Below are 24,626 nucleotides of genomic sequence, written 5' to 3' on the forward strand. Positions count from 1 at the left end.
ATTTTGCCATTGAATTTGTTGGACTTATGTTCACTAGTGAACTTGATGCCAGTGTTTAGTTCAGCCATCTCTGGCCATAACAAATTGGGCTATAAATTTAATAAATAGGCCTTTTATGCACAATAAGTTGAATGTATTATCAAAAGGTCCAAATTTCCCATTATCCTCTTGACAGATATTTTATTTAGAATTCATGGTAGATATAGAAAAAGGCATCCAAGACTTACATACCGATGAAGCCACTGTGTGCAATTTCAAACCAACTATGGTTTGAAATTGCACACAGATTTTATATAACACTAAACCTTCACCTTTGAATATTTCATTTTCAGAACTACAAACTCTTTGTTCGTTATGTCACAACATTAATGTTGTCATCACAAAAGCCAATAAAGGCAGTACCACTGTTCTAATGGATAATCACAGACTTAATGTTTTATTAAGAGACAGATTAACATACAGTATAATTAGCAGAGATTGGACTGGACATTTTCATTAGTTGTTAACACTATTGAAATTTGTGAATTCATCATGTTACACAAAGCTGGTTATCCATTACATCCGATAGATCAGTGGTTCTTAACCTTTTTTGCCTGGCACCCCTGCTTCATTTTATACTAGGCTAATGACTCAATAAGATAATTATAATATATTATTAAGCAAACCTACATTACCATCAATATATTTGAATGATAGTTAATTAAAAATTAATTATTTTGATACAAATTAATTTTTGCTCAAAAAAAAAACTTCCTTTATTTAATAAGCCAGTCATTAATGGTTACCCTGAGCCTGGTGAGATCCTGCTAATTTTTCAATATCAGGTTCAATGTTCGACAAACGAAGTCTCAAGTCTCCTCTTTCACTTATTTGCAATCTATTTTGTTGCTTAGCTAACAATTGCAACACCATGCTGAATCCTTTCTCGACCAAGTATGAAGAAGGAAAAGCAATGAACAGTAATTTTATTTCTTGCCAAAGCATGCATACTTGCATTGCATGTTTGGCCAAAATCTTTCATACCACACTGTTGAAATTGTACTTGAGCTTCAAAATCATTTTTTAAGTCAATAAATTATTATTATTATTATTATTATTCATTCACGTAGAAAGGCTTAGACGTTGGTTAAACATGCTTATTAAATAATTTAAAGAATTTACAACATACACAGGATATAAATTAAATTAAACTTTAATCTATATTTCCAATATTTTGGCCACTTTATGTTGCCATCTTCACAGGAACTTAAAATAAAGACATGCACACAGGCACTACGTACAATAAATGAGGATGAAGCAAGAAGCTATTGTTTCTCCTAAAAGTCTGGATGGTGCCCCCTGGTGGGCTATGTAGGTATTCTTGGCCGTTGGGATGAAGGTCTTCTGATGTAAGTCTCCCAAATTTGGGGCAGTCTCATGCAACCAAATTTGTTGAGGTTTGGACTGTTTCTTAGGGCTGAGGATGATTCCGTGAATAGCCTTTTAAATTTGAATTTACTATGGTGTATTACCATGACTTTCTTCCACCGTATTCTGTGGTGTGTATCCAGAGCATGGTCTGCAAGACCAGAGTGGCTGTACTGGTGAAACTGGATGTAGTCCTTGTGTTCTGAAATTCTGATATTCACTGTTCTACCTGTTTGGCCAAAGTAGGACAGCTTACAGCTGCAAGGGACACCAGTTAGGTCTAGGGGAAGTGGTTGGTCTTCAGTTGAGTGGATAAGGGATGCCAATTTTCTGTATGGTCTGTAACACGAGGTCAAGTCATGTTTTTTTAGGATTTTGGTAATTTTTTCCAAGGTGCCTCAGATGTAGGGAATGGTAATGGATTTAGAGTAATCTTGTTGTGAAGGGGGGGGGGTTGTGGTTTACTGGTTTCAATATTTTTTGGATTTTTTTTTGGGGGGGGGTGGGTAGCCATTGGCTGAGAAAGTGTTGAGGATGTGGTTTAGTTAACTGTGGTTAGGGCATTGTCATTTGAACAGATAAATTTAGCCCTGTTGTGTAGTGTCTTAATAACTTCGTATTGTTGTGAGGGGGAGGGGGTTGTTGGTGAATGTATCTAAGAAAGGGAGGCTGTTGTTGTTTTTCTCTTTTTCCAGGGTGAACTTGATTCTGAAGTGTTGTTTAAGTGTGTTAGGAAGGAGAGGAGTGTATCAGAGCCATGTGGCCAAATAGCAAACACATCAACTTAGTGAAGCCATGTGGTTAGATTTGTGGGGTAGAGTTTAAGGCTTTCTCTTCAAAAGTCTCCATAAAAAAGTTGGCCATGGGTTCACCACTCTCCCCACTCTTGGCCAACTTTTTTATGGAGACTTTTGAAGAGAAAGCCTTAAACTCTGTCCCACAAAAACCAACCACGTGGCTTCGCTACGTTAATGATGTGTTCGCAATTTGGCCACATGGCTCTGATACACTCCTCTCCTTTCTAACACACTTAAACAACCAACACCTCAGAATAAGTTCACCCTGGAAAAAGAGAAAAACAACAGTCTCCCTTTCTTTGACACACTCGTCAAGCGCCACCTGATGGAACCTTGGTTTTCTCAGTTTATAGAAACCCACCCATACAGGCAGATACATTCACCAACAATCCCCCCCCGTTCCCCTCACAACCATATGGAGTTATTAAGACACTACACAACAGGGCTAATCTTATCTGTTCAAATGACAATGCCCTAACCACAGAACTAAACCACATCCTCAACATTTTCTTAGCCAATGGCTACCCCCCCCCCCCAAAAAAAAAAAAAAAAAAAAAAAATTCAAAAAATATTGAAACCAGTAAACCATAACTCCCCTTCACAACAAGGATTACTCTAAATCCATAACCATTCCCTACATCCGAGGCACCTCGGAAAAAATTACCAAAATTCTAAAAAAGCATGACTTGACCTCGTGTTACAGACCATATAGAAAATTGGCATCCCTTATCCACTCCACTAAAGACCAACCACTTCCCCTAGACCTACCTGGTGTATACCAGGTCCCTTGTAGCTGTAAGCTGTCCTACTTTGGCCAAACAGGCAGGACAGTGAATATCAGAATTTCAGAACACAAGGACTACATCCAGTTTCACCAGTACAGCCACTCTGGTCTTGCAGACCATGCTCTGGATACACGCCACAGAATACGGTAAAGAAGAAGGCCACGGTAATACACTATAGTAAATTCAAATTTTAAAGGCTATTCATGGAATCAGTCTCAGCCCTAAGAAACCATCCAAACCTCAACAAATTTGGTTGCATGAGACTGCCCCAAATTTGGGAGACTCATCAGAAGACCTTCAGCCCAACGGCCAAGAATACCTACATAGCCCACTAGGGGCACCATCAGGACTTTTAGGAGAAACAATAGCTTCCTGCTTCGTCATTATTTACTGTGTGTAGTGCCTGTGTGCACGTCTTTATTTTAAGTTCTTGTGAAGATGGCAACGTGACGTTGCCGAAATATTGGAAATATAGATTAAAGTTTAATTTAATTTATATCCTGTGTATGTTGTAAATTCTTTAAATTAATTAATAAGCATGTTTAACCAACGTCTAAGCCTTTCTACGAGAATTACTATCATCCACGGAGATTTCGTCACATGCATTCCCACCATTATCGTAAAATGAAGCTGAAGCTATCATGACAACTGAACTGTCTGACCTTCTTAAAACAATGCATCAATAATCAGGTAATCCCAAATTGTGTTAAATTCGAGCACCGTTTCTTTTCTCAAAAGGCTCTACGAATTTATAACTGCGCCAGTCAAGCTTTGCTTCAAGAACAAATTGCCGCTACCCGTTTTCTCCTAGCTGAAGCAAACTTAGCTATTCGGGTATTCGAAGAAGAGCTTTCCAGCACGTTAAACCATGAGCTTTGGTCAATTTTATATGCCATCTTGTGCACTGCTACGAATAAAGAATTTAAAAAAGTAGAAGGTTGACATATCAAGAAATTTGAGAAATTAAAAAAGAACTCTACCTCCAAACCAAAACTTCCTACTGACGCTGTAGTCAACCTTTCTTCAGTTAATTTGAAGAGCCTGAAGCACTCAACGCTCTCATGTGGCCACAACTTCGCCATTGCTCCCAGAAAATTACCGGCCGAGGATATAATGATCCAATTTGAACGCAGGATTCGCCATCTTTCAAACCACATCACTAACGATATTAGACTGAATGTAGCTCATGTTCTCACCAAAGCAAGACCACAAAAAAACCATCATATCCAATAAGGAATATAAATCTCTGCAGGAATTGAAGAAAAACAAAGAAATAGTAATCACCAAAGCGGATAAAGGTAACGCCACAGTAGTACTTAACCAAAAGGATTACACAGGTAAGCTTAATGCTCTACTATTAGATCAGGCTAGATCAGCAAACAGAAACTCTTCAATAATAATTTCTTCATTAGTATTTATATAATGCAGGTAGGCCATTAACAAAGCTTTGTTGTTAATGGCCTACCTATTTAATAAATTTGTTGCCTGATTTTCTAAACAGATGTAATTTCTGCTGTTTATCCAGCAGGCTGTAGGTTCATATCCCACTGTAACATAGATATTTGTATCTTTAAGTGACAATTGAATTTCATCACTTGGTGAGGTCATTTTATGCATACCTGAAGTAGTTTGAAAAATCATTGTCTATAACTGACCAGAGTACTAATGTACTGTAGGTTTATATTGGTGGGTCAGGTTCATATAAAAAACCATGAGTTATTACCATCATTACTTATTTTTTTTAAATAGTTTCCAGGTTTTTGTGAAAGTTTTCTAATATGTAATGTGCATTTTTGTAATTTTTGTTATAGGTTGGTGAGGGACAGTGGCTGTCTTTAGATGCAGAATTAGTTATGGAAGATGGAGAGGTTGTTGGAACCAAAGTGCCTACAGGACACAGTGTCCTCCTTGAGGCCCACTTTGAACTGCCATGTGGTTTGTTTTTATGTTGATTGTATATATATATATATATGTGTGTGTGTGTGTCTTCCTTTTTTGTTCTTGTAAATATAGGGAATGAATAATTTATTTACTTAGGAATTAATTATCAGACATACTGATTGTTTATTTATTGGAAATATATGTATATTAAAAAATGAAACATGTAATTTCTGTTTTGTTTTGGTGACTTGCAATTATTTTTATTGGAGAATATTTACATTTACAAAGCAATGTAATTTACTGAGCAATCAGAAAGGGACACAAAAACATTTTATGAAAAACAGAAGTAGATTGTATTAAGATCTTTTCAATACTCTGTTGGATAAATGTTCAAATTTGTTATGCAGGAGCAGGTACCAAACTCTGTAAATGTGAACAGAATCATTATGGTTTTAATCTCATATTCTTTACCTAATTGAAAGCTCAATAACCTGTTGTGATACAGCCTAATTAATTCTGTGATAATGCAGTTAATTGTATCTGTATGGTCTGCTCCAGTTGCTGAATGTGTATTCGTTGGCAGTTTTTGTCTGTCATGGGTGATGACACATTCATGTTTCTTCTTGGAGAAAACCCAATTATCTTCGTATAAGACCATCTACTCAACCTGCAGTTAAAAATCCCAAATAAAGGGTCTTCACTTCCTACAGAGCTCTTTATGATTATGTATTTAAGAATATTGATAGTGATGAACAGTTTGAACTGCTTTTTCTGAAGGGTTCTTTTTGTAAATATTGATCTATAGGCAGTTAGTGTATTTTTCCATTTAATTCTCTAATCAAATGCCTCTTCAAATCCATATACTGCTTGATTTTCTGTGTATTTTTAGCATTCCCATGAATTATATACTTCTACTGGCAAGAGCCTGTTGAATTCGATGGATTTTCACACTTTTACTATAGGTCTGTAGTAGCATTGAATGCTCTTTTGTTGAATAAAACCTCAGTTTGATTCTGAGGAATCGCTTAAAGGTCAGTGCCAGACAATAACTGATGGAAACCTGACCCGGGCTTTTTACCATTAAGTAATCCTCACTTTCTTATGGTATGTTTCATTATTAGATGTCTACCTGGATACTGAATGAATGAGGATGGACTAGCAGGGTGGGACTTTGTTGACCAAACCATATTCCATCTTGGCTTAAACCCAAAACAAAATGATAGCACAACAAGATGAAATGTTATGCTCCCTGGGGAATTATCTATCATCAAATCTGTGATGACACAATTCACAGTGAAAAGCCAGCTACCGGAACGAATTTGTTGTCACAGAATTTAAGATAGCCACTACCAACATAAGAAGAAATAGTAGTGATAATTACAGAGGAACCATATTAGGAGAATTGATATTACTTTCAATAAAGATGAAGAAGAAGAAGTAAAACAACATACAATAGAGACACTGCTAACTAAAAATACTAACTATAAGATGCTGTATTCAGGTTTTATTTATCGTTCAGCCTGGTTGGCTGAGTGGTTAACCTATCTATTTTCTAACCAACAGGCAGAGATCTAACTGTTCAGATTGCTTGCAAGCAATCTGAACAGTTAGATCTCCACAAAGCTGTAGAGAGATCAATCGCTCTACAGTCCAACAACTCTTTTTGAGATATCCATTTCAAACAGTTATTCCACAGATCAGCTTAGCACATAACAAACCTAGTGGCTTGGCTTTTCTACGGTATTTTGCAACTATGTCAGCTAATTAAATCATCTTTCTGTCAGGTGTGCCTGAAGGAAGCCATGAACCAGTAGTATGTGGAAGCCATTACTAATAGTTTCGGGTGAAATTTTTCATGTGTGATTTAAAAAAAAATCCATTACTACATGTTCTGTGTCTCTCCAAATTTTAATTTATCTATTTAATATATTTAATTTAGCATGAAGCAAATCAAAGAGAAATAGAGAATATACAGAAAAAGATGCCAGACTCTCTGAAGTGGCTTGAAAGAGTACCTTCTTTGGTTTTCAGATTAGGATTATTGGATTATCTAACCAGTAGTGGAAACATTTATTCTTCCTTCCACTTTAAATTTCGTCTCTGTCCTTTATTTTAGCCTTGAGTCTTTTTTCTTTTTATTTATATCAGTCACAGGAAGTCACAAAACCTACAATGGTGCCATATTTGTGGGCAAGTAATTATGGAGAAAGAAAGAATCCGCTAATTTACTGAACAACTGGAAGTCATATTCATCGGGGAAAGTGGAATAGGATGAAATAAGATGAGACTTTGGTTTGATAAGTTTGGTTTGAAGGCGCTAGAGTGCGCTGTAGATGGATGTTGACCCAGGTGATCAAATCAGGATCCGGAAAAGTGGCCCCTCGCATTTCACTTCCCACATTTTGCCCTCTGTAGATAATGAGTAGGCTACAAAAATGTAAATAATACACCTAATTTTTTAATAATTCTAATTTATTTTGTTTTAATAGAATAAATGCACATTATTATTGTTTGAAACTCAAAGTTGTATGCAATGCTTCTAAGGTAATCAATCACATCATGATTTTGAAAATCTTGGACTTCTTTTGATTCTAACAGAAATTGCAGCATACTTCTTGTTTCTTTGATTGTGAGTTACCGGCAATTAGTTGTGTAATTTCAAAATTGTGCAATCCTTGTTGTTTCTTTAAAGAATCAATGCATCGATAAATATCAGTAAATATTTGAGAATAAAGTAGCACAAGTTTCCTGAAATCCCCTGTGCCACCCCCCCCTCCATGCTGTTGTTGGTACGTTGCTGATCATTCAGTGTTTGTGTGTAAACATTCCACAATTCGATGGCAAAAATGGGTAATTGCCGGCCTCTCCGTTGTCTTCTTCCAATATATGTATCTTCAAAGTAGTTTGCAATCACCATAGCTTCAATGGGGAAGTCATCAGCTTCAACTAAATCTTCAAATGCTTGAATAACGTTAGCAGGAGGAATAAATGCCAATGCCGGAATCATTCGGATCCAATGAACAAATTCATGGTCTTGTTCATAGCGGGCTTTTAAACCTTCATTCTGTACCTTTCGCCAAACGCTTTGGGAAAGATGAAAAAAACAACTGGTATTTACAGTATTAGGAAATTCTTGTTGGAAGGCTTGCATGTCACTTTGTTTGAAATCTGTCATAAGTCGCTGGGACTGGAGACCCCGTTGTAGATTTTTAACTTCTTGAAGCAACTTGACATATTGAGCATGAGTTTTGTTTGGCAGAAGCGCGTAGACCACTGAAATAAAAACATTGAATTGAACCACATGAATTGTATAAAGCTGCTGGAAATGCGTGGGTACTGTGCTAAAAGTTCCATCAGAAAACCACTCCTGGCTACGCGTCAATAACTGACATTGTTACTAGTGGAAAAAATAAGCATGTGACCCGGGAGCAGTTCATCCTGAAAATCATACATCAAAAGCTGTTGTCATTGCCATCAATAATAATTTCTTGATAATTTTGTGTAATTACTAGGTCCTGGAGATTGCTTGGTAAAGCAGGAGTATACCATTGTTGCATCAAACATGACGAATGGTTCGTTTAAGTGAATCCTTTTTTAGGAAGTAATGCCATGACATTAACATGAGCCTCTGCAATTACTGCAGTTCCTTCCATTGTGAAAGGATTAACAGTTCCAGTTAATCCTTTCACAATGGAAAGAGAACCCTGAAGACATACAAAAGGGGAGAAATTAGTTTAAAAGCTACGTGACAATTTGTATACAAATGTAATTTTGAAAATTTGTTCGAAAAAGTTAGTTATTGGAAGTTCAGTTTGAGTAATTGAGAGAGTTTAACGTTGATTCTCCACTAAAAAGGGGCTGGGACTTCCATAAAAATTCGAGTTATCGAGAGTTGACTGTATTTATATTTTTGTAACCTACTCATTATCTACAGGGGGGAAAAATGTGGGAGATGAAATGCGAGGGGGCCACTTTTCCATAAATCGACTAAATCTGTGCACAGTAGTCAAGATGTGGCCTAATCACAGTCTTATAAAGAGGGATAATAACTTCCCTATCTTGCTTGTTAGCCTGTTTTTCAATGTCCAAGTATTTTACCAAACTTTTGCAGTATGCCCTCTGAACTTGAACTCTCTGTCCACCATTATCTCTAAGTCTCTAGCCTCATCAGTTTCGTACAATCCAGTGCCATCAATAGCATACACCATATGTTATTGTTCTTCAAATTGTGCCTCCATAGCGCAATTGGAAGAACGACAGTACGTTATGCCCTTCATTTGGAAAAGGCCTAAGCTTGAGTCTCGTCATGACAGGAGGAATCTTTATATGGACTTTTTCAATCGACGGTGAGTTAGCCGATGTTATACGGAGGCAGCAGGGTTTTTTCTCCTGGAAATTCTGGTTTTTCATCCTGCATACAGACAAATTGGCCCTTCGGAACACATGCAATTTACAGACAAAAAAAATACTAGCTGTGGTGGTGGGCAGTAGATGGTGCTGATGTAGATGATTGGTAGTACAGGTTCGGTATAGTAGTGGTGGAGATGGAGAGTTGTGCAATAGGTGTCCTCCCACGATGAGTCTTCGGACTCTTTGGAGATGTCATGAATATCTATGTCACCATAATCAACTATTGTCCCCCCCCCCCCCCCAGTTTTGCATCATCAGCAAACGACTGAATACTGAAATTATAGTTCAACATAAATGCTTTCTTGACAGAGAATTCTACATGTTTGGCAACTTCCCAGAACAAGACTGTATGGTCACTCTTCCCAATTGGAGGCAGAGTATCCGTCTTGGTTATGAATACCTCTTATAATACTTTTCCCAGATCCAGCACTCTCAGACCCCTGGTTCTCTCTGTACCATGTTGTTTCAGGTAATTATCCCTTAGCAACTGTATAAATTTCACTTCCATCTTGCCATTCCCCCTTTTCTCCTCTAATCTATGTTTCCATAATTAAAGTCTCCCATAATAATTGTTTGGCAATGCACTCATTTTGCTAATCTGCCAATATATGGCACCTACATCTTCCTGTGTGGACGTCCTGGTCTATAGCAGCAACCAACAATATATTTTGTCCAATTGGCCTCTATCTCACACAAGACAGCCTGAAATACACAATCTCCTTCAGACCTAAAATCCTCTTTAACTTCTAATTTTACTGGTTCTTCAGCTGTTATCAGCTGAAGCTGGTATCAGCAATACCCCACCTCCTGTCCTATTCCTTCTACTCTCCCTGAAAATAAGTGCCCTTTACATTCTGTTCCTGTGTAACTATATCATTTTCTGTCAACTCGGTCTCACTGATGCCTGTAATTTTTGACCAAGTCGATCCGATCTCCAGTGCCAAAAACTCCTCTCTCTTAATCCTAATACTTCTGTTATTTGTGTACATCCACTTCAACCTCCTCTTTTAACCACAATTACTCTTGTGTAATGTTATTACCAACCCATCCTCCCTAAAAACTCTAGTTTCCCTGGTTTTGTACTTCCAAACCTTTCACTAAACATCTTTCTCCAAACATCTAACGCCAAAACCATTTAAATGTAGTCCACCAGACATATATAAATCCTTTTATCCATTGCATTCATTCCACACATCAATAAACTGCACACCATTTCTCTTGCACAATCTTCTTAATGACTTGTCAGCACACATGGCCCTTCTCAACTGTGTCCGGTCATGCATGTAATAATATATGCTTTCATATAGTGCCATCACAGTATCCTGCACACCTGTTTAAGGGTACATATCAATAATTTGATGATGGGGGGGGGGAATGAAAAGGCTATATGTATATACATATATTATTATACAGGTATCATGGGAGATCCATTTATTCACACAGTACCTATCATATCTCTCTCTCTCTCTCTCTCTCTCCTTAATCTCATTCACTAGTGAAGCACCCGCAACCATTTCTGGCAACCCATTCCACCCATTTACCACTCCAAGCAAAAAACCTAGTCCTAACACCCTTGCTAACCACACCCTTACACAACTTCCACTGGTGACCCCCTTTTTCTCTCCTTCTTGTCATGTATTGAAAAAAGAAAGTTTCCAGTGTTCCTATAAAAGGTTCCTATAAAACCACTCAGATAACTTAAATGTTTCTATCATGTCTTCTCTTTTTCATCTATCAGCTGATTTTTGAAGCTTACAGACCATCAATCTATTCTCATAAATGAGCATACCACAGACCTTCAACAATCTTTATCACTTGCCTCTGGATCCCCTCCATGATTTCTTCATCACCTTGATATCTTGGAGTCCAGATCTATGCACAGTAGTCCAGATGTGGCCTTTTAAAAGCCTTATATAGGGGAACAATAACTTATTAGTGTGTTCTTCAACAACCACATCATCTGATGTTCTGTTTTGATTACATTCACAATATGCTCTCTAAAGTTCAACTCCCTGCCCACAATCACACCCAAATCCCTGGCCTCATCATTTCCTGAAGTTTAGTTCCATCAATATAGTACACAGCTTCTGATCTCCTCCCAAAGTGCATCACTTAACACTTGGCCACATTAAACTGGCAGCCATTTACCTTTCCCATACTACTAGTCTGTTTATGTCTTCCTGCAGGATCTGTGCACCACCTTCATTTACCATTGTTCTTCCCAGTTTAGCATCATCAGCAAAAACTCAATATTTTATGTCAAATCAGTTTCTATATCACTGATATACAAATTAAACAACAGAAGGCCAAGACCATCAATCCTGAGTACTGAGCAAGTACTGAGCCCTGTGGTACACTGCTGGTCATTTGCCTTCTCCTGGAGTTTCCAGTGTTCAGAGTGGTTTATCAACTCCTGGATAAACCACTCTTTGATATCTGTCCATCAGTTACCCTCTAATCCAAAACACTATCTTCATATCCATCCCCATTTGTTCTGATTATTCAATAGAGTTCTCTGTACTCTATTGAATAATCGGAGCAAATGGGGATGGATATGAAGCTAGAGTTTTGGATTTGTCAAATGCTTTTGCAAAGTCTAGCAATAATACTCAATATCTATATCCATTTCCCTTATTGAACTCCATTGTCACTTGATTATAAAAAATAAGAAAATTACAAGGCAAGTCCTACCCTTCACAAAACCATGTTGACCCTTATAGAGTATTATATTCCTATTCACTAAGTCTTGAATTCTGTCTTTCACCAGTTTCTCCAATACCTTAACCACCACTCCTGTGATGCTGATTGGTCTATAATTTGCTACTTCTGTCTTGGAGCCTCCTTTATGCAATAGGAGTATTTTGCCCTCTTTCCACTCCATTGGCACCTTCCTACTACTGACTTAAATTAAACAGCTTGATCAGAGGAGCTGATAATTCCCTCATATATTGTCATAATGCACGGACCAATATGCCATCTAGTTCCATGGCTGTGTTCATATTGAGGTTCTGCAATATTCTCACCTTCCCACCATCAGCATTTTTTAAAGTCATCCTTCCATAGTCATTCCTCCTTTTATTTGCCACATAGCGAAAGAACTCCTTAGGATTTCTTTTGGCCTCATCAGCTAGCTTTCTCCCAAAATTAGCTTTTACTTTCCTTACCATACACTCACAACAGAACCCATAGAAATCCAAAAAGGAGTAATGCAAGGATGCCCATTATCCCCATGCCTATTCAACATATATCTAGAAAAAGTTGTAAAGAAGGCAATAGACAATGAGTCTGGAATCAATGTCAATGGTTTAAACATAAATAATATCAAATATGCAGATGATCTCGTCCTTTTTGCAAGAACCCCAAATGAACTACAAAAGTTGATCAACAAGCTAAACGAAACCTGTAAAACATATGACATGACAATAAATATACAAAAGACAAAAGTGATGAAAATAGGGAGGAACGGAACTACCATCCCAGCCAGCCTAAACGGAGAACAAATAGAACAAGTAGACAACTTCATATACCTTGGATCAAAACTAACAGAAACAATAGATGAACTCAAAACAATCAAACACAGAATAGCGATAGGATGGACCACCATGGGAAAATTACAGAAAATCTGGAAAACAAACAAGATATCTAAGCAAGCCAAAATCAAATTATATGAAGCAATAATTATACCAACAGTCATCTATGGAGCAGAAGCGTGGACAGTTAAAAATAGAGAGGAGAAAAAACTGCTGGCATTTGAAATGAAATGCTTAAGAAAAATAAATAGAACAAGTTGGATAGAAAAGAAAACAAACATCACAGTCAGACAAGAACTATTGTATAAAAAGACAATAATAGAAAAAATTATGGTTTGGACACACTGTATGCATGGAAGCAGACAGACTTCCTAACGTCCTAATCAATACTTTTCCAACTGAAAAAAGAAGACCCGGAAGACCAAGAACTACCTGGCTGAAATTAATAAAGAACATATAAGGAACTTTTATGAACAGCAAGGAATAGAGAAGACTGGAAGATCCTGCTCAAGAGAAGACTCAACCTGTCTTAGATGGAAGAGAAGAAGAAGAAGAAGAAGACCATACCGGTCACCCTTCTTGACTAAGCCTTATTCTGCTCATGGACATGCTGGTCACTTGTTTCTTTATAATCCCTCCACTATGTTTTCTTTACATGCAACTCCCGCTTAATGAAGTTATTTATCCATCTATCTCTTCCTGATTTATTCTTCTGACTCTGGATACACATTCAAATACTACTTTCTTCAAACACTCCTTGACCACCTCCCATGCACCAATTACATTCCTCTCTCTCCTACAAATTCTTATGCATTGCTCTGCTGAAAGCTATCTCCTGAGCTTGTTGTAATCACCTGCTTTGTAGTTCCATATATATCCCTTCTTAATAGAAAATTCTGCATGTCTGGCAGTCTCCCAGATCAAGACTACACGAACACTTTCTCCAAGCAGAGGCATCATGGCTAGATTAGTTAGTGTTAAGTTTTCTGATACATTGATTAGATCTTGTACCTTGTTTCCCCACCCCCAATTACATGTTGCCTCAGGTAATTATCTCTCAGCAACTGCATAAATTCCATTTCCTTCCCTGTCTGCGACCATTCCTCCTTTCAGTCTATGTCCTCATAGTTGAAATCTCTCATAATAATTTCTTATCTGGTACTCATCATGGTATTTATGAGTACATGTCATCTACACTCTCACATACATCCCCTGGATTATAGCATCAGCCAAGTACATATTTAGTCCTGTTGGCTTCTATCTCACACCAGATAGCCTGAAATGAATTGTTCTCTGAATCTCTGTTTCCATGATGGACTTCTTTTACTCTTTTTGGCTTTAATTCCTCTACTATCATTAGCAAAACCATACCCCATCTGAAGATGCTATATCCCTTGCATTCTATTCCTATGACCATATCATCGTCGGTCAACCATATCTCACTAATGCGTATAATGTTTGGCCAAGTTGTGTTAATGCCAAAAACTCCTCAATCTTATTTTGAATACTTCCGACATTAGTATACATGAACTGCAATACCGCCTTGATCTCATCACCTCCTTTGCACCTTGTTTTTCTTAGCCACTAAAGTTTTGAGGAGTTTGATGCTACACCTTGATTTTGCTTACCTGTTATCACTCTTAGATAATTTTTTCCAGTTTGATGGTTGACTGAGGAATATGTGTAGCATAAGCAACAGACCCACTCATGTGAAGATGTCAGTTGAGAATTTAGGTGCTGCAGACTGACCAAACTTCACTGTGGTGGTGGTGGCCTGAATATCTGTCTCATCAATGTTTTAGACATCTGAACTTAGCCATAGACAGAAAAGATACAGCCTATCTTGAAAGCTATCTATCTTAAGAAGAAAAATAAGAAGAATGTCTACAGCCCCATTTCAGGATTCTTTTTGTATGGAAATGATCAAAGAAAATAACAGGTATATTTTCTGATAACATTCTTGTATAGTGACATCCTTCATTATCACACCAATTGAAACCAGAGCCATTTTATAATATGAGGTGTGGCTATTAAATAACGAGACAAGGTGCACTGTGAATCATGTACTCGTAGCAGTGCGCCATGAATGACCTTGCTTGAAGGTTCTAGAAGCAGTTGAGATAAGCATTGTTCACTGCTGCTCGTAGTTAGTCTGTAGACAGTTATAAAAGAAACATGTGTGAAGTCACTTTGCCGGAATAATGTCTAACGTTAAACTTGAGCAGCGCATTGATCTCAAATTCCTTAACCTCAAGTGGACTTGCAGGAGAAGATCATCACATGTGATGAGATGTGGATTTTCCACTACGATCCAGAAACAAAGAGAGAATCGATGCACTGGAAAACTCCCATGTCACCGAGAATGAAAAAAGCTAGAATGAGCAAGTCAAAACTGAAGGCAATGCTGATCATTTATATATATATATATATATATATCAGGACAATGCTCCAGCCCACAGTGCACTGTCTGTAAAGCAGTATCTGACTGATAAGAAGATCCCAGTGTTGGACCTTGCTCACCGGACTTATACTGTGACTTTTACCTTTTTCCAAAGTTGAAATCCACATTGAAGGGCTCCCATTTTCAGTCAGTGGATGAGGTAAAGGAGAAAACAGCAGTGCTACTGAAGCAGATAACACCTGATGACTTGCAACACTGCTTCCAACAATGGAAAATTCCTATGCAATAGTGTATAGATAGAGAGGTAGTATGTTGAAGGGGATAACAATTAGTTGTACAATTGTAATAATAAACCACATTTTTGCAACCAGTCTCGTTATTCAATAGCCACACCTCGAATGTACTACAGATATTTTATTGTTCTTTCAAACATATGAATTGTTTTGTCTAATGTTTCTGCTAAAAATCATTTATTTATTTATACTCTATGCTGTGTATAGTTTGTAGTATTTAAAATTAATCATAAATCTATTAAGTAAATTTTTTATAATGGAAATTAATTTAGCTCAGGCTGATAATGAGAATGGACTTAAAATAACTTTCTGCCTACCAACCTATTGGTATCAAGATAGAGAATATTCAATGATGAATTGGTGGAAATCTCCTGTTTCTCTCTCTCTGTCTTCACAAAGTACTTGGTTTCAAGATAATGCTTGAAACTATTCTTGCTGGCTGGGGTTTCAATAGGTTAAATAAGGCCCCTATTCAAGCATTAGTGATCAGGGAAAGAAATGAGGTAGCTATAATGTTCCATGTCAAACACAAGATAATCTTGAATAGTAGGCATTATCAAGTAGAGTGATGTGGACAAACATCAAAATAAGGAATTGGGCACTGAGACTGATTTGTGCATATGGTCTGACAGATGGTTCTACTCAGGAAGAAGTGAAGGAATTTTTTGAGTCACTAGGAAATGCAAATGACACAAAGAAAAAGGAAAGGTTGAGCCCCAGTGGAGATCTAAACAACAGAGTAGGAATACCAGACATTACTCTGTTCCACTTTAAGATTGCAAGAAATCACTTCCTCATGGAAAACAGCCAATTCCTCCAACAGAAAGTAGTCCCTTCTTAGAATGCAGTTAAAATATTGCTTGGACATAAATTTATGAGCATGTTTAGTCTTTTGTGAATTAAACAGAATATTTAAAAAATGAGTACTACTTTAAAAATCACAAAAATGAATAAATAAATAACTAATCGATTGCAACTCCAGATTTTTTTATTCGAAATTCTCATGGGAAAATATTGACGAGTCAATCAAATCAAATTTTGATGAACGTTTACTCGAAGCTGTGAGCTTCACATCCTGGCAAGACTAAGGATAAGAGTGTAGCAATGGTGAGTGAGCTGACTACTGTTTTGGAGAGAACCATCTTCAGGTGTGAAAGCTGATGAAAAGAGGTCACATATGCTGAAGACAACACCCAAAAATAGAGCACGTTGGGGACTTGAACTTGGACAATCCAGTGTGAAGCACTCGATACCAAGATTTGATGATTTCATTCAGTATACCATTCGCTTAAAAATGCATGCAGTTTTCTTCAGAAATTAGCAGCCCACACTGAACAAGCTGATTGTTGAAGTCAGCACTGATTCCGATCTGCCACAAATATCAAGAACAATGTTTTATCGGATGATGTATGATCTTTGCTTCAGGTACATAAAACAGCAACGTGCATCAGCCTTCATAGAATGAGAAGAGGTAATTGCTTGCCAACATTGATACCTTTCAGCATGGAGGACTATGTGTCTTCCTTGCAGTGAGCGAGTTGCAATTTTAAAGTGGAACAGAGCATAGTAATGTTTTAGAAAATTTGGAGCAAAGAACAAAGCTCACTAATGCTAATTTATGTTGATAGTGTAGTAATTTATTTCTCTAATTCCTGTGTTAACTCCATTAGTTTTCTGTTGCTGCTCCTTACATTGAAGATGCCTACTTCACTTCTCTCAAGGTTGTTAAATTAAAATAGAAATTTGTTTTCCCATTTCTGTGCAATTTATCTAACAGCAGTCATTACATAGTATAACTGTTAGATAAATATCCTAGACAATAGGAAAATGAACATTAAATAAGCAGCTATGAAGCACAAGGACAGAAACAAACAGGAAAATGTGAAGATGGACTTCCTGGTAACCACGCTGAGGAAAAAAAAAACTATAAATATTTACAAGATAAAACTAATATAGACAGATATGAAGAGTATAAAAGAATAAGAAATATGATAAATATCTAAATAAATCTCATAAAGAAAAAAATGGGTTACTCTAAACAACTGGAATATGACTTTAACAGACAAGAAAAGAAAAATCCCAGTGAGAAAGGAAAACTGTTTTGCCAAATTATATGAAGACAAAATAAGAAATAAAAATGTCAGAAATACTACAGGAAAACGCATTATGAAATTGATATAAATAATAATTTAATTCTTTATTTCAGAATTGAAAAATAGGAGATCAACTGGAACTGATGGAATTTATAATGGAATGTTAAAATATGGAGTTTAGGAAATGACTGAAAACATGAGAAATTTAATTAAACTTGTGTCTTTCTTTGAATGTTAGTGATTACAGGAATATAAAGCAAAATATTTTGTTGAGTTTATTATTAATTTATATTATTTTATTAACAGACTTCTAGGGAATCAGGGACTGATGAAGGGAATCCCATGTCACCCACATCAGCTTTCATTCCTGTTCTTGAATTCAAGAACAGTCTTGAAATTCCTTGAATTCCTTCACCCACAGCCTCCAAAGACAATCTCTTCTAATCAGGAACCACTCTATGAGAGAAAAATCTAGCTCTCACCCCTTTCTTGATTGTATTCATTTTCAACTTCCATGGATGTCCTTTTGTCCTCTCCCTACCCCTCATACAGTTAAAAATTCTGTCTACTGTTATACTATATGATCCTTCCTGAAGTTTGTATGTTTTTTGTCAATATCACTTCCTCTTTTTGCTAGTGGAAGAGCAGTCCACTAATTCTGTCTCTATAATCTACATTCCACATTCCCAATATCATCTTTAACATTCTCCTTTACATACTCTCCACTGTATCCACATCACCTTGAAACCGGAAACTAGATCTGTGCACAATAGACCAGATAAAGGCCATAGCAAAACCTTGTAAAGAGTCAAAATAACTTCCTTTTCCTTATATTATTATTATTATTATTACAGGCGACTCCAGGGAGTCCTTAGACTCATCGAGGGGGGAGGCCCTAAACATCATGTCCACACAATACACACGACATTCCCACAGTATCTATCATACCTTGCCTTGAACTCACTCACCATCTTAGCACCCACAACAGACTCTGGCAGCTTATTCCACTCATTTACTACTCTAAAAGTAAAGAACCCGGCTCTAACACTCCCCCCCCCCCCCCCGTGCTAACCACACTCTTGCTCAGCTTCCATAGGTGTCCCCCCCTAGTTCTCCCACCACCAGTCCTGTTCTCAAAAATATGCTCTGATTTAATCCTATAGAAACCCTTTAGCAATTTGAATGTCTCAATCATATCTCCCCTTTTCGCCTATCAACTAATTTCTGCAACCCACAAATCTTCAACCTATTCTCATAAGGTTCATTCCATAGACCTGCTGTCATCTTGGTCACTCGCCTCTGGATCTTCTCCACCTCCTTCCCATCAAGAAGAAACCTAGGTGACCAAATCAATGTTCTTTTCATCATTCCAATTATTCTGTGAGTTGTACTTGCAGTCTTTGCTACTTTGCCCTTCAACTTCCTTCTGTTAAAACTCCAAGATCTTTACCCTGATTGGTTTCTTCTAGTATAATATCACCAATATAATATGACATTGGATATCTCATTACATTTATTAATTCTGAACTGACAGCCATTTTGATATGTTCAGAATTTCAGCATATTCAAATCATTCTGTAGTGCTACATGTTACTCACCTTCCTGATTATCCAGCTCTTCTTTGTATCATCAGCAAACAGCTGATGATGCAAAATTCATTAAAAGTAAAGATCGAATGGCAAGGACTGATCCCAGTGGTACACCAGTAGTTACCTTAAATATTGCAGACTTATCCACTCCCCCCCATACACTACTTTTTGATATCTGTCAATCAGCCATCCTCTTATCCAAGCTAATAGTTTATACACATATCCTCCAACTTATGCAACAGCATTCCATGCTATATCCTCTCAGAAGAAGCCTTAGCAGAGTCAAAAAGTATCATGGTGTATCCATTCCCTTTCTCTTACTCAACCATAACATTATTATGAAATGTTAGCAAGTTGTCAAACACAACCTTCCCTTCATAAACCTGTGTCATTTATTGTGAAATATAGATTCACTGCCAACCCATTTATGTATGCAAGCTCATACAAACTTTACAATAATCTTCTCCATCATTCCAGAGATTATCAGTCTATAGTTAGACATACCAGTCTTTGCACATCTTTGTGCAATGAGATTATCATATCTTTCTGCTCCTGTGGAATCTTACTGCTGAGACTCATATTGTACTAGTTTTGCTGAAAACATCTTTAGCATCTGTGCTAATATCCAGTCAGTCCTTATTGCTAAATTCTTATTCAGTTTATGCAACTACACAAGTAACTCTGTAGACATTTGCTTACATAAATGATACTTAGATATGTGAATAGAAACTTTCTTAAGTAACTGATATGTAGTTATTAATTTTTTTTTTTCAAATGACTTTACCAGATTTTGCTGAAATAGAAGAAGAAGAACTTATGAGGAAGCTTGAGCTTCTTAACAGTATTATGGACCAAGAGGTAATATCACCTTTATTATATATTTTATCTGGGTAAGCCCATTATGATTTCATAGTATTAATTATTTCATTATGGAAGAGTGCACAAGCCCAGTAGATTTTTTTTTTTTTTTTAATGTTGTTCCCACCCATGAAAGGTTATTTTACAAACCTATAGTACATTTTCATTTTTTACCATGAGTGGGCTAAAGATTTTTTCCCCATTTTTATCAATTTTATGTATATATTTTTTGTATTTTTTTAAAATGATTTCTTACATAATCCAAATATGCTGCTCTAGAGACCAAACATGGGACTTTTGCAAGCCATTTCAGGCTTCTAATAAGCGAGGCAGTGGGCAGTGAAATTCATCTCCCATCTAAAGACAATCACAAACATCCATGCCCACAGCGAGATTTGAATTCCCAGCCTATCAGTTGAATAGCAGGTGTGCCTTTATAAAATTTTGCAATTTTGCATCATAAAAGTCCAAGTGATTAGCAGGCATGCTAACCACTCGGCCAACCAGGCCAGCAAATTTGCATGGATTATTTTGATAGGGCCTGGTGTTTTTCTAATAGTTGAGACTGTGTTTGTTGCATGTTTGTTTTTATTTTTATCTTTGTTCTGTTCTGCATTTATTTCAGTTAATTTATCTAATTGGGGTGAGTTTTGGCAGTTTTTTTTTTTTTTTTTTTGACTCACTTATAAAAGCATGTAAACTAGTACTGTGGATAAACTGAGGTTTTTCTTTAATATCTTTTTTATTATTTATTTATTTATTTTTGCATAATCTGGAAATCTTTAGAGACCAAACATGGAGCTTTTCAAGCAATTTCAGAGCAGTGGTCTTGCATCAAGTGATGAAATTAATTTCTCAATAATGACAATAGCCATTTTCAAACCCTTAGTGTGGTTATACTATAATGAAGGTATTTGCCATTTGGCCTCATGGGCAAGATGCTGTGGATTCCTTTGTAGCTTTATCTTACCAGCCATGCCAACACCTCAAAATTCACTTCACATTAGAAAAAGAATCAATTGTTGTCTTTTCTTGACACATCAGTCACTTACCTTTCAGATGGTTCACTATCTTTTTATAGAAAGCTAACGCACGCACACACACATACAGAGGAAGATATTTACATAAAGAATTATATCATCATCCAGCCTGACAGTATGGAATTCTCAGAACACTCACACATAGTCAGGGCTATTTGTTTTAATGATGCAACCTTTTCCACAGAACTCGGCTATCTTTGCCATGCCTGCTTGGCCAATGACTATATCTCTCACAAAAAATATAAAATACTACATGGCCTCATCCATGAACAAAACAGCACTATTTGTATTCCATGTATCTGAGGTACATCTGAATAGATAGTCAAAGTATTATTAAAATATGGACCGTCACACCACATGTCAGGTAGCATCAATGGTGAGAGTTTGCCTTTTGGAGAAGGTAGCAAGTTGTGAATTTGTTGATGGATTTGTAGGTACCATTGACTTGATATTTTCTCCTAATTTTTGTCACACTTTCAGAGATGCCTTTAATATATGGTATAGGAGTCCTGTGGGCTTCTTGTCTGGGATGATTTGTAGGAGAGTGGTTAATTATTTTTTGGGTTGTTATTGGATTATATCCATTTAGGAAGGCTGTTTCTTTGATATTTTTATTTCTTGTTTGAGGGATTCTTCAGAACAATAAATGTTGTGTGCTATGGATACTAAAGATTTTATGATACCATATTTTTGAGATGGATGGTGAGCTGATGTATTATGGATATAATGACCTGAAAAAGTTGATTTTCAATAGACAGAAGTGGAAATGGATCCATCTTGTTTGCACTCGATGTGTACATCAAGAAAGGCAATACCTTTTGATGATTCTTTTTCTAATGTGAACTTCATCTGAGGATGCAGGGTGCTGAGCAACAATGTGACTATATTATGTCGATGACGTCTTTGATTCCAGTTACTATATCTGAGTCTGAGAACCAGGTTTCATTAATGTCAGCAATCTTAGGCTACCCATGTTCAAAAAAAAAAAAAAAAAAAAAAAAAAAAAAAAAAAAAAAAAAAAAAATCATCAGCTCTTTGTTCCTGATGCTTTTGGCATTTGAGTATAGACATAAGTTATTTCCTAGCTTTTTTTTTGTATAGTCACACAGAACCTGAACTCTACTCATTTCTACAAAAAATCAGCATGCTGATGCCTAGGCAGCACTCATGTCTCGTAGTGCAAGCTAAGGCAACTCTGGTGCTGAGAATTGTATTTTTATAAGTTCTCTGGTCAAATTTTCAAAACTTTCAGAGTTTCTACATATATTTTCAACTTTGAAATAAGGTTGGATCTTTAATATCCCTGATTTCCATTTATTAGATGATGAACCATTTGGAAGGCATATATGAGGGTACTCTGAAAAAGTTCTTGGCCTCGGCCATAGATGGGAACACTATCGGCAAGATTTTTTTTTTTCTTCTAAGTTGCTACTGAAGCAAAAGTGTTGTCTGTATCCCTTGAAATGGATAAAATTGAGTATCGTGCGGTTATAAAATTCTTTGTAAAAGAAGGTTTAATGCCAAAAGAAATTCATTCGAAGTTCATAAAAGTTTATGGGTACTCTTCTCCTTGATTTTCGATAATTAAGAAATGGACTGCCGAGTTTAAACATGGCTGTACCAGCCTTGAAGATGATCCATGTGAAGGACGTCCAAAAAGTGTAACAACATCACAAATCATTGATCAAGTGCACAATATGGTATTGGATGACTGATGAGTCATTGTGCATGAAATTGCTGAGACTACAGGCATTTCAAAAGAACATATAGGATATATTTTGCATGAAGAATTGCAAATGAAAAAGCTTCGTGCAAGATGGGTGCTGCGCTTGCCCGCAGCAGATTAAAAATGTACTCGCATGAAAATCTTTGAACAGTGCTTGGAGCATTTTTGCAAGAATAAAACTTATTTTGTGTGTCGATTTATTACTATGGATGAGACTTGGATTCATCATTACACACTAGAATCCAAACAGCAGGGAAAACAGTGGACAGAAGCTGGTTGTTCAGCGCCAAAGAAGACAAAGTCGGTTCCATCAGCAGAAAAGGTCATGGTATCGGTGTTTTGGGATGCTAAAGGCATTTTGTTTATTAATTATCTTGAAAAGGGTAAAACAATAACCGAGAAATATTATTCCGATCTTTTAACCAGACTAGATGAAAAAATTCATGAGAAGAGACCTGGTTTGCAAAGGAAAAAAATGATCTTTCATCAGGACAATGCACCTGTCCACAAAGGTGTTTTGGCAATGGAAAAATTAAGGGATCTGCACTACGAATTGTTGGAGCATTCAACCTGTTCCACAGATTTGGCTCTCTCTGACTTCTATCTCTTCCCAAAATTAAAACTCTTCCTTGCTGGTGAGCATTTTTCTTTTAATCGAGAGGAGTGTTTTGCAGAGCTTACTGAGAACTACTACAGGGATGGGATAATGGCCTGGAGCATCGCTGGAATAAATGTATTAGTCTTAAGGGTGATTATGTCTAAAAATAAAAATAATTTTGAAATTATAAATTCATTTTTTCATTGTTATGCCGAGAACTTTTCAGTCCACCCTCGTAACTAATGTATCTAGAAAGGGAAAATAGTTATTTAATTTATTTTCCAGTGTGAAGTGGATTTTACGATGTTATCATCAGCTTCCTGATGTGTACCCTCAAGGGGTGTTCACTCTATTATGACAGCACTACATGATTAAGTTTACATTACCATTAATCTCCTATCAACAGTTTCCCTCCAAATTAGTCTATTACTTGTCAGCACTCCAATATTGTCATATCTAAACATGCATTTCAGCTTAGGTACTGATTTTAGAATCATGTTATACTTTAATGGAATAATTACAGCACATCTAAACATGTATTTCAGCTTAGGTACTGATTTTAGAATCATGTTATACTTTAATGGAATAATTACAGCACAAAGTGAAATTATTAAACAACAGTTTTAATTGTTTCAGTATTTTGTCTTAGTCACAGAGACATCTTCAGGAATACAATGTTAAAGTTGTAATAACATACACAAAAGCAAAATTTGGGAAACTTTAATTCTTAGGTCTCCCATCCAACATCTAAAGCTAGCTAACAGCATCCATAGAGGGCGTCCCTCATAAGATTTTAGTCTTCATTTATTCTGATCTCATTTCTTCCACTTATTGTTTTTGTGTGTTATTATAATATTAACATTGTATTCCTGAAGATGGCTCTGTGAGTCAAACGAAATATTGAATGTTAAACCTGTTGTTTAATTATTTCTCTTTGTGCTATAATTATTCCATTCAAGTGTAATATGATGTTGTCATTGTTATTTTCTTATTTCTTTTGTCTTCTTTCCATGTGAACTTGTGCACATCTTTATGTTGAAACATGGTGTTGGTAATGACTAGTCAGTGTCCTGAGCAGAAGTCCAGTGAATATTTACCATTACCATTAGCTTTGTCCTTTTCTCCAAATTTTCCCAAAATGTTTCTATGCCTAGTGGTATTCATTTCCTACTATGCTGTTCAGTTCTCCAGTAAAGAGATAATCCTTTTTTCATTTTC

At 36.5% G+C, this 24,626-nt stretch overlaps 1 protein-coding gene across 1 annotated transcript in view; it reads left to right on the forward strand.

Annotated features, from left to right (window-relative positions):
* Positions 1–24,626, forward strand: part of unc-13 (protein unc13 homolog) — a 1,156,644-nt gene that overhangs the window by 170,397 nt on the left and 961,621 nt on the right. The window contains exons 5-6 of the mRNA XM_090416011.1: positions 4,801–4,924; positions 19,974–20,044. Coding sequence (XP_090272137.1) covers positions 4,801–4,924; positions 19,974–20,044 — 195 coding nt within the window. The remainder of the gene's footprint in view (positions 1–4,800; positions 4,925–19,973; positions 20,045–24,626) is intronic.

The sequence above is a fragment of the Typopeltis vanoorti genome, chromosome 3 (genome assembly GCF_054136105.1).
Source record: "Typopeltis vanoorti isolate ZY-2024b chromosome 3, IOZ_Tvanoo_1.0, whole genome shotgun sequence".
NCBI classification, from domain to species: domain Eukaryota; kingdom Metazoa; phylum Arthropoda; class Arachnida; order Uropygi; family Thelyphonidae; genus Typopeltis; species Typopeltis vanoorti.